General features: G+C 38.4%; 1 protein-coding gene across 3 annotated transcripts in view; it reads right to left on the bottom strand.

Annotated features, from left to right (window-relative positions):
- SPPL3 (signal peptide peptidase like 3) overlaps positions 1-12,170 on the bottom strand; it is a 60,262-nt gene that overhangs the window by 15,018 nt on the left and 33,074 nt on the right. For all 3 annotated transcript variants that reach the window (XM_030502212.1, XM_030502211.1, XM_030502213.1), the window contains exons 2-4: positions 10,497-10,574; positions 4,369-4,457; positions 1,291-1,410 (exon numbers count right to left, since the gene is read on the bottom strand). In XM_030502212.1, coding sequence (XP_030358072.1) covers positions 1,291-1,410; positions 4,369-4,457; positions 10,497-10,574 — 287 coding nt within the window. The remainder of the gene's footprint in view (positions 1-1,290; positions 1,411-4,368; positions 4,458-10,496; positions 10,575-12,170) is intronic.

Below are 12,170 nucleotides of genomic sequence, written 5' to 3'. Positions count from 1 at the left end.
GCACAAAAGTATTGTAAAACCAGGTTAAAGACTAAAGATATCCAAGTGCGCTGGTCCAAACAGACTCTACCCTCTTAAAGCTGCAACAAGCCCCAACTGACAGAAGATCATCTGATTACGCACCACAAATGCCACAAATAAAGTTATAAATGTCAAGGTCATTCTGGAAATAAACGGACCAATAAACGTGACAAATCGAAACTGGTCTTTTGTCATAAATCTTCCCTTATAACATCTTATGTATTTGTGTGTGTATATATTCCCCTAATATCTAGCATATAGTAGACTTTATCTGAAGTAATTATTTAATTTTAACAGGAAAGAATGTGCATGTCATAGGTCAAAGTTATAAAAGCACTATTCAGCAGACCTGTACAGCACTGTGCTTCCAGAACTGGACAGGAGCCTCCAGACTCACGTCAAGAGCAAGGATTTAGATTTCAGCCACCAACATCGGCCAGATCAAGAGGCTGAAGAGGATGCATAGCTGGGGAGTTAAACCACGAGGGCAAAGCCTGCACTGCATGTACATGAAGCAGGGGAGGATGAGAGGTATTAGGGGGTTAAGGATCTTAACAGACTCAGTATGAGGGCTGAGGAGTACAACTTTTAAAAGTTGCTGCATATCTGGAGCAGTGGGAAGAATCTTGCTGCCCTGAGCAGCAGCTTTAGGAACTGCAAAAAGATTAAAAGACAAATTTTACTTTTTTTTAAAATCTAAGTTCTGGTATTGACTTAAATGACAAAATGTAAATAATAATAAACAGGATCAGTGGGTCTGTAATTTATTTGCAGACAATAGTTTCATTTTTGTTCTAAATTCAAGCGGTGCAGAATTATAATTCTCAAAATACTAGTGAGACCAGAAGTACAAAGAAAAACTGTATCAAAGCAAACCCCAAAATTAAACTAGGAAAAGAAGTCTCTGGATGGGATCTCCAGAGTTATGCTGTGATCATGTAAAGTACCTGAATTATAAAATAACATGTACAGTTCTGAGCACTGATTTCTAAACAAGTGAACTTTACATAAAATAACACATCCAGCATCTTTCAGAACTCTGGCAATTTATAGTTCAGTAGGCTTAGCAAACCTCCAAGTGGAAAATACTTCTCAAATACTACTTGTCAGTTTATTAATAGCCTCAGAGACACGAAACTACAACTGTGAAACCCAATTTTTTTTTTTAATGTCCTATGTCATGTATTATAACCCTTATCAACAATATTTAACTAAATCAGTGCTTTCTGTTCTATTCTAATTCTTATAAAGAGAAGAAAACTTAGTCACCTGCTGTGCATATTGTAAAGACAACTTGAACTGAATCAAAGAAGAAGAACATAACTAGGAGAGACACAGACGCTCCGATGGGCAGGAACAATGCCTGGGTAGAATCAATGGTTTGAATACCTGCAGAAGAAAAGAGAGTGACATTTAACTTGGCTGTTCCTTAACCACACACACACTGACAGCCTGCCCTCACCACCACACCTGGGGACCCTGACAGTATATTCCATTTCAGCACTGGTGCAATAGAGATGTTCACTCTGAGATCCTTGCGCACTGTCGCAACTGAACCCAGCAGCCTGTGCAGAAACACTCCAGCTACCCCACATGGTCGCAGGGGCTGGGTGCACAGCAAAAGCTCTGCTCGGCAGGACTCAAAAACTAGAAGCTGAAAGAAAATGTATGAATTTTTTCTTGTTATTCATTCTATCTATGGTGCAAGTTACAAAAATTAACAGCATTTAGGGATTAGGAATAATATAGCAATTATATGCTTGCATCATTTTACACTGAGCAATATAAACATGTTGAACATGGCATATGAAAGTTTTGCTTAACCTCTCAGAACAAGGTAAAGAGCCTGACCCACAGCAGAGCTGCAGACAGCGTAAGGCTGACCCAGCTCATGCAAAGAGTGCCACAGCTTCAAATTCCTCTTGGGTGAAGGCCACCATGCACTTAAATTGCATCACTGATTGCAATCACTAGATAACATCAACCCTAACAATGAAGGGCAGTTTTCAAAGAATACCCAAGTCATTTCCCTGTTTTGGAAGCTACCAGCTCAGTTCACCATGTGCTGCCATCGCCTTGTATGCCATAACACGTGAGCATGATTTTTTGTTGGTTTATAGCTGGAAGCAATTTTAAACAGTGCAGAGATACTGAAGTGTTTTATTCTGATTACTTCCCCCACCTCACCCATGCAGTGTGACTACAAGGGAGATTAATTAGGGCACAGGAAATTTTTTACAATATTTTACCATGAGTTTTTAGAATTACTAACAAAACTGAGAAGATCAGTCTTTGAAAAGCCCACCCATCCCTGCAAATTCTCATAGTTAACCAGTCCCTGTAGCTGTATTTACCTTTGACCACGAAAGGGGGGAAGAAGCCATAAGTAGTAACGCAGTTAAAAATAAGGCATACTTGCAGAGCGTTAAAATAACAGGTTACATCTGAAGTAGACACTTGATGAGAAGCATCCGAAATGTCTCTAATGAAAAATTAATGCAAGACTCAGACCTACACGAGGTCTAAACCCCGCTGAACATCACCAGGTTATTCTAAAATAATTAAGACACTGCTGTATGAAGCAGAGTTTTACCAGTCCCAGGATTTTAAGGACAAACTTTTAGGTTATCAAGCAGAATATCTGCACATGTGTTATGTACACACATACACAGAGACATGCACATACAAGTAAATATGCACACATATTGTTTCTGTGTGTCAGAATGTGTCTAGTTTGGTTTTTCTGTGGAAGAGTGGCAAGTTGTCTAAATAATGGGTTGCCTACACAATTCGTACTTGCCAACCTATGTATGTCCAAAAATCTCAAACACGTGAAATACACTCACTACAACTTATTATCTGTCCTAAGTATTTAACCATTTTCATAAAGGAAAACCTAAACAATGAGCTCAGAGTTATGACACGTGCACTCCTACTCTTATACATAACTAGCACAATAAATTTGAAAAATAAAAAGCAGAACTCAGTCACTTGGGGTTTTAATGTTACTGAGGTCTGGTAGAAAAGGGTAAATAAAGTACAATATAGATAGTCCAGTGATGACAGTGCAAAATTCCTGTGTTCTAATCTGTGATGCAGATCTAGTTCCTCCTGCTTTAAGAACATCCTTTATTCTCATGCCCTTCAACTTCCCAAGGGAAAAAAACAAACAAAACAAAACCCCAGAAGTGACACACTACAAACCACCTTGGCATATGGGAATTAGTGCCTGCAGTGTTAAATGTCAAAGTGCTTCGTTTCATTTCTGATCATTTTGACAGCTAATCCCCTTAATGTGCTTATTCCCCAGCTCCAGCCTGTCTTCTCTTACTTCCCAGATGCCAAAAGCCTCAACAGCTCATTGCTAAATCATCAAGCACAGCAACCTATTTGCTCTGTGTTGCCAAGAAAAGCTGTGCTCCAGCAACTATATAAATTCCAAGAGCCTACATTAAAGAAAAAAGACCCCCCCCCCCCAAAAAAAAAGCGCAACATGTTATTTAATTTATACTCTTAAAGGTATATTTCTTTCTTTAAACAAAGTAACCTTAGCATTCAGGGTTTGATGCACAGGGCTGCCTACATATCTCACTCCTGCCTTCTAAACTTGCAGAAACCTTTTTAGAGCCTAAATTTATATGGCCAAGATATGGCCACGTAAGTTGCTCTAAGTTAAACTCATGTGTGAATTTACAGCCCATTGTGTACAATGCATTCCACTCTAACTGTTCACATACATATTTTTACCTGCAAAACAGTGCATCTCAAATGGCCAAGCTGCCTGGAATCTATTTATAGATTACAGAGGGGACAATCATCACATAGCAGTGGACATATTAAACCTCATTCTGAATAGACTGGGTTGTTGTCCATTATAAATGAGTTGCCAAAAGCCATGTGAACTCTATACTTTAATTTCTCTATTGACAAAGATGAATCATCTTTATGGACTTGTTAGCATAGGATGAAATCTCTCATTGCATATGGAGTGGCTAATACGTCATCATGAGAAACTCCAGACAAAAGGAAATTACATTCCCTTCTCATAACTGTGTAGTAGAGTTTTTTTGAAGTAAAGCCATTTCCATTTCCAGCAAAACCTGACCAATTGCGCAGCATGCAATTTTTATGCATTATGGACATGTTACATTGATGTTCTAAATTCATGGGCATGAACTAGACAGCAGTACTAGTGCATGGCAAGATGGCAAGTGCCCAGACAAAACAGCTCCATTCCATCAGGTGAATCTACAATGCACACAGGTGAAACACATGGACAGATGAAGCAGAAGAAGATGCAACACACTGAAGTGCAGAAGAAAGAGAAGGAGTAAAGCTAACCCTTACTGTTATTGGTGCTGTTGCCATTAAAAGACCCAGCTGTGCTGCTATTGTCCTTCTCTTTGTCTTGATTTTCAAAGTCCATGTTAAGAGACCTGCAGGAAACAAAGCAAAACTTAACAGACAAGTTTTGAACTCATCAGCTACCATCTCCTTACCATTCTACCACACCACTCTGAAAAAGCCCTTTAATGCTGGTTACTAGAAAAAACACCACATATAGCAGAGAATTAAAAAAATAAAAATAAAATAAATGAAATAAATGCTTACAGTTACAGATAAGGCACCAAGTTACACAGGTTCTAGCAGTGAGACCAGTCACCACAGGGTCTGAGCTGGTAAGTGTTAACAACAAACCGTAACGAAGATACTGATCTGTGTTACTGGGAAGTGTTGAACGTGATAGATATGCAATAAATGGTTCAATTCTCTGATGAATTTGAACTCTTTCCAAGTTCTTATTTTGATTCTTTTCATTCAAATTCAACTATCAGGTTTCATTTTTAAAATAAGATTATTTCCTTCCTCTAAATCTCGCTATAAATGATGACCAAAACTAGCTTATAAGTAATTGTCTGCCGAATAAAAGGCCTTACTTCATTGAATAAGTTTCAACAAAGGCTAGGAAGTAACTAGACACACATTTTACATACACATACAACAGATGACTAGAGGGAACTCTGAGTAAATAATACAAATTAATACAGTTTAATTAATCCACAGGAACTGAGGACATTCCCCTATGTACCCAGCTCAGCTGTAATTGATTCCTCTTCTCATTTTGATACACGCACTTAAAAAGTTCCAAAGTAGCACCGTATTCTACCCCCTTTGCCACAGTCCTTCATTTATATGCCAAAATTTGTTAGAATATAATTTAGAAGTTGCATCACTTTCTGAAATGGGGAAATTTCACTTAAGGTCTGTTTTGGCCAACAATTATTTCTATCATTACATTCTACGTTGTTTTCAGTAAAATACTAGCAATCAAATTTACCATGATAGTCCCTCATTCTGATACATGCATGTTATCCATGATTTAGCTGCATATTTATGCATTACAATAATCTATACAGAACCACCAGAAGCACTGTATGGTTCCCACCACACAGCTCCTGTCTTAAGTCTGCAGCAGCATACAAGTATTTCAGAATAACTTCAAGGTCAACAGGCATTAAACTCCGTTTCAAATTTAGCTGTGAGTAATTGCACTATGCAAAGTAACCAAATTCTATTTAATTTATCAGACAAGTAAAAAATACACCACAATCTTCTCTACAATTCTACAGGTATGAAAGTTATTTCATTTTAGTGTATATGTTAACTATGCAATGCACAGATGAGCAATTCTGTGCTGTAGTCATACAAGCTGAAATCAAGCACTCATAGGTCTATAGTAGCATGACCATTGTGGGATATTAAAGAAAGAGGGGTTCAGCAGTTTCACTGTATGAAACAAAAAATGAGAAAAAGGCTCTTCCAGTATAAACCTGGTTCATTTCTTCTGTTTCTGTTATGCAAGCGGTATGAAATTAAAGCAGCTTTTTGGCTCAGGCAAAATATGAGGAAGCTTCAACCTCAGACATACAGTACACAGATTATGGATCATCAGCTAAAAAGTTACCAAAAATGCAAAGAGGAAATGGAGAACACTAAAATTCTAACACATTAACCTGTTTTCTTAGCTTATTCTTCTAAAGATCTCTCTGCTCTGCATTTTGTTTGGGGTGCCTTTATCCTTCATTCACATTTCCTTTTTCCCCGTTAATGCATTGTAGCCTCATAACTTTCCTCTCAAGCTATATAAAAATCCGGGAGGAGGCTGACGACCCTCCAGGACTTGATCCAAGATTCAGCCAAACAAGACAATTCTTTTCTCAGTGCAGCATTTCATTCCTCCCTGAGTTAGTGCAGTTTAGCAAGAACTTCACACCATCCTTCTCTCCATGGCACTGGGCAACTCACAATTTAAGGGACTGCTATCAGCAAAGAAAACTGGAAATAAACTATTAGATCTACCGCTTGTGAACAGCTTCAGCCCCTCTGCTTTCATTGCAATAGTATCAGCAATTATTACCTACAAACATCCCTACGTCAAAAGTACACATAAATTAGGGAATTATTTTAATTTAGCAACACAGCTGCTGATCCAAGACTTCGGAATAATCTCCAACTGGTTTATGATGCGGCTCTTCCCTCTGCTACAAGTTATCACTAACACAACAAAAAAGTTGAGAAGTGATCACTAAAACATCTTCCAAGAAAATATCCTCCAAGAAAGTTAAAAATGATATTGTAGAACAAGATCTACTCAAAACTACTGGGCTGTAAAGAAATTGCAAGCGGAGAAACACTTGCTGTTTTGTTCCAGTTTCGGCTGGGCTTCCAAAGGCAGCATTCAGCCAGCACCTCCCATCAGGCAATAAACTACACAGTTGTTTCTCCTATGGGCCCTCACAGCTCAACTTGGTAGGATTTCTAGCACAATGTTTCAAAGCAAGCACAGCTCAGCCTCCCACAGGGAACCACTAAGTAGGGTTATACTACGGCCAAAGGAATGAGTAAGCTGCTGGCACATTACTACCATGAAAGTTCAGATTCAGCTATGGATCACTACCACTGCGGTAATGCTTCAGGGAAAACCTGCAGGAGAATATTCTTATGAAACAATGGAGGAAATATGAAAGCAAATATGTATCTATAGGGGTGCTTGCAGATGCAATATACTGAGAAGTTCCTTTTTGCTCTACTTCGGGAGGACAGTCACTAACCTTAACAACTCTGGGACTAAGAGAATTGTGGGTTGTCACAGAATTGCCAGATTTTGATTGCTCTAAGTAAAAAGTTACAATCAGAATCAGTCATTGACCTGAGACAAGTTAATTCAACCAACTCTTAATGCGTATTACAGAGAGCGAGCCTGAAATGTGTTGTGTGCTCTAACATGGCTAAAGTAATTTGTAAAATGGTCCTGTGAGATTAAAGGACAAGTTCCAATACCAGATCTGGAGTGGGAATAAGAATAGGGGAAACAACAGCAGAAAGCGCACATAAAAATGTCTTCGCTGCCTATATGAAGTAAGAGTGCCCGAGTCCCATGCCTCTGGTAAGAATATCTCACCTTCCACGGGTATTTTATGTGCACCCACTCATGCATGCACATGCAGACAACCGTTGTTGTACCATCTGGTGAGAAGGACTATCCAAACCCTGGTTCCAGCCTGCCAGCACTGTGGCTGTAGATGTTTATGAACTCCAAGCACAGCCTTTCTATTCTTTACTGTGAAATATGTATCCTGATTTCCATAAATGTCAAGTCATAAACCCAACCATAAGGACACCTTTTGAGCTACTTCCTATTTATGCATGTACTTTAGGTACCCAATGCCTAGAGACAGAAGACACCAGTTTCATTCCATGCTGCTTGGTTTGGTTTAAAAGCACATACTTGAACAGGTTAATTCTGGGTTAAATCTGGCTTTACATAAGCTGAGAGACCATGTCTGGGTATGTAACAAGATAAGAAGATGATTTAGCTGTTACCTGCCTGCAAAGTACCCCCAACATTTAAATGACAGTGAAGCACATGGATGAGAATAGGTGACTGTCTTGCAAGAACCCATAGGAAACAACCTGTTTCAAGCTGAGCTCACTTCTTTAAAACCCCGTAACTAACACATATACTTGCATGCTCCAGTTTACAGCTTGTAATGGTTTAAAGGCTTATACTTGCTCCTTTGGCAGTCGATAATAAAATACATCAGGAACTGAGAAACGATCGGAAGGGCTTGAAGCTGAAACTCCTGACCTAGTGGAAATGTAGGAAGGAAATGCTCACTCATTGACAACAAGAGAAACAGGAACTCATTTAAACTGTTCTGCATTCTGGATGTGGACTTTCCCCATGATCTATAAGGCATTCTTTTTAATATCTTGAGGGTTTAGGGGGTTTTTTGGTGTGTTTTGGTTTTGGACAAATGCTGCTTGTATGAATAAGGACAGTGGATCAAGCATTTCCTCTGTTCCCCTGAAACCTCTTGCATTAGATTAGATCCACCATGCACGTGGATTTTATCCTAATGACTCACCCACCCAATTCTTTCTTATCCTATTACTGCACTTGAGTTTAAGTCACTTGCCACAGCAATACCGCAATAATTCTATTTGCTGCTTTTCCAACTGAAAATCAGAAACCAAACCCACTTTCTGCAACATGAAAGTTAACTAAGAAGTGCTATTGTCCTTTTGTCTTATGACAGCTCCATTTGAGATGAAACACTCAAATCTGGATGAGGACACCACTGCTGTCATTTGAGAATGAGCACCTTAAGCCGTAACATTCCTCTTTCTGGCAAGTCACTTTTCTAAGAAAATTAAGAAAATCCACCCACTTTGCCAGAAGTTTTTATTTTACTACTTTAGGAATTTCCAAGACAAATGTAATTTTGCCATTTACTACCACACTTGATTTCTTAACACCACTGCACAATTTTCTGTAAAAAACTGCTTTTGTCCTCACTTGCTCACCAAACAGAACAGGAATTTGTCCAAGCCACCACCACCAGCTGCAGGTTTCAGCTCAGACATCTGCTAAGGAAACTACTTATAGGAAATTAAATGTAAAAGTATGGGACCCTATCTTGGTCTGTAAGAGTTTGCATCTTGGGGTCTTGAGGATATGTACAAAGGAAGTGGACTAGAACAGGGCATTTCCTCCACGGGTTTGTATCCATCGCCATTCCACTACTTCATCCAGTAAGTTAGACTGCTCTGAACTTTGCAGTCCTTGTTGCATGAGCAATTTTAAATGTAAAACATCGGACAAGATGGTAAAAGAGCATGTGTATATAAGAATAGGATGGCAAATAGCAGGGGGAGATTTTTAAGAGCAAGGAGCTCTGAGAAGGGCAGGCAGTTTAAGCTCAAGCACTCCTGCTAGTTTATATTGCATTATGTTTTCACAACTGAATTTTAATAAATGCTATGGCTTCTTGCTATGTTCTTTTTACAAAACTGCATAAATTCAAATAGTTGCAAACTGAATTAGTCCCTCAACTGACCCAAAACTTGACGAAAAATACCAAGCAAATACAATCTTTTATTTCTTTTTTATTTTCATCATCTCTAGATTTTGTTTTCCTATTCTATTTCCATCAGCAGTGCTGTTACCTCATACTTGTTAAGATAGCTCTTACCAAAAATTGGCTCTTTCATTATATGATCTTATTAACTTATGATGGCAATTTAAAACCTCTCATCTTAACAGCTGCAGCTTACATCATATGTATGACCATGGCTATCATCTATTTCAGGAACAGTCGTAGCAGTTCAGAGACTTCACAGTGAATGTATGGCCTTTTATCTTAGACTTGTTAAATGAAGGAATGCTCTTCAAGAAACAGAAAGAAAAACATGCTGTACTTTGAAAAAAATAATGCTTTCATGCTGTGATTAATTTTCGTTTTAATATGTCAGTACGAACTTCATTCCTTAGGGGCCACTACATTAAAACAAACTCTAATACAAAATGCGAGTCTAAAGGGACAACTGTGTTTTCTCTAAACTATAGTTAAGTCTCTTAAAATGGGGCAAATCTGATTTTTGAAGATTCAACTTCATCCTGCAGCAGTTCTCAGACACTTTGCTGGAATGCAACACTGATGGTGTTTTGGGAAATACCTGTATTTGGGAAACACCTTCTGTATTAAGGTGTTACACTCAGGTAAATAGCACTGGGACTTGGGAATCTTGTTTTACGAGACTTGTTTTACAAGCAATCATAAGGACCTGCTGAATCAACTAACACTGAAATATTACATATACCAATGACATTGCATCCTATCTCTTGACAAGCCTTTCAAACCCTCCAAAATCCAATTTTACAAAGCTGTCCTCAAGGACTAACTTCTAAGTTATCTTATATGTTCTTGTAACTTGACATACAATTATGTCTTTCAGAAATCTCAACTAGATATTTTTTTATTCCTTTTCCATTTCCTTTTCAGAAGCAAGAAATATTCGCCATCAGTCTGACAGAGATACAATGAAACAAAAGGCATAAATTCTATTCAGTCACTCATCGTATTTTTATTACAAAAAGAAAAATTCTTGAGAACCTTAAAGAAAAATCTTACCTGAAACTGCCGTAGACTATGAGGAGAATAGAAATCAGGAAGGTAGACACTTGACTGGAATCCACAAGGGAATATGCCCTGGAATTAGGAAAAAGAAGGCGTCACAAGTGTCCATTTCTCCAGTACCATTTACAATTCTTTTTCTTACTATAATACAAATAGAGGATGGATGACAAATCTTTATGGCAGCTCTCTCCAAGGTTCCCATATCATCTAGGAATGTAAAACCTGTAGCTTGTAAATTAACTTTTTATATTCAAGACCACAGCATGCAAAATCTGTGCAACAATCAAAGAACAATTTAAAAGCCTTGTGGTAATTTATTCTGAACCCATCACACTTGTTTGTCTCCTCAAACAAGTTAACATTTCTTCAATTGCAGCTACGGCAACCTTGCATGGAAATGACACTAACTTGGTTTCTGTAAGACTTCTTATGTCTTAACTGATGTAGTTAAGCTGCAATGTGGCAGTCAAGGTTCACTTAGTTCAGAAAAAAACCCAATAAAACCAGCAAAAACCCCCAAACCCCACCACACCCTGCAATAAGCATTTATTAAACCAAACACAATGACTTCCCTATTACATCTTGCAGACCACTCGATAAAGGACTACCAACAGACATTTCAGCAGGAGCTTAAAAACCAGCTTTTAGATAGATTTCCTGATACAACCTACCTGTATTTCAAAGCACAGAAATACAAATATTAATATTTGCTGATTTTTCCCCTATCCTTGACAGACCAAACCCTACTCTGTAGCTTACACTGACACTTCTTTTGACGCACACACAGGAACAGAAGGCAACCTCAACAAGTCCCCAGCTGACAGTCAGCTGGGGAGAGTGGGGCTGATATCCTAGAGGACAGAAAATACTCTAAGGGGGACTGTGAGGAATGGACCAACATGATGACAAGAGCTTGCAACCCAAGAGAAATTATCTCTCTGCTTGGCACTTGTGAAGCTGTATTTCTAGTGCTGCCTGCAGTTTTGGGAGGCCTAACAGAGAAAACCACTGGCACACTGGAGTAAGCCAAGCAGAGGGCCACCACACTGGCAGGGATATGATAGACATGGGGAAGCTCTGGATGTCACACTACAACTCCCAACAGTTTTTCCACAACTTGCACTGAACTAATGGAAAGGGAAGAGAATAATGCCCAATGTTAACTGCATTAGTTGTATCCTGCAAAAATGAGAACTAAACATTTCTGAAAACCAAACAAAAAGCCTAATTTCAGCAAGACTATGGATATGGAACAGAGATAATTGAATTACATGATAGTTCCAAATTAAATATCACTAAGCAAATAAAAACTAAAGATACAAGACAGTTAAAGAATCATTCGTCCCACTCCCAATTCAAAAGCAATTTAGAGAAAATTACCAAACAACCAGACACACACTTTAAAATACTTTCTTTAATACGCAAACACAACTGTGAACCTTCTACTATAGAAATTCAATATTAAAGATCACTGAAAAACAGACCGCCTCTTTTAGATGAAATTACGGACTTGTGGAACAAGCTTTTTCAGAAATGAGAAACTACGTAGGTTAATCACATAAATAACTTCAAAATAACCCTGCACTGAAAGTAAAATACAGATGTCTTATTCGCTCATGAAGTTGGCCAACACATAAAGATGATCTGAAGTTTTGGAGTTCAGTCATG

The sequence above is a fragment of the Strigops habroptila genome, chromosome 11, assembly GCF_004027225.2.
Source record: "Strigops habroptila isolate Jane chromosome 11, bStrHab1.2.pri, whole genome shotgun sequence".
NCBI lineage: Eukaryota > Metazoa > Chordata > Aves > Psittaciformes > Psittacidae > Strigops > Strigops habroptila.
The sequence above is the reverse complement of the archived record's forward strand: the minus strand, read 5'-3'. Positions and strand labels throughout refer to the sequence as shown.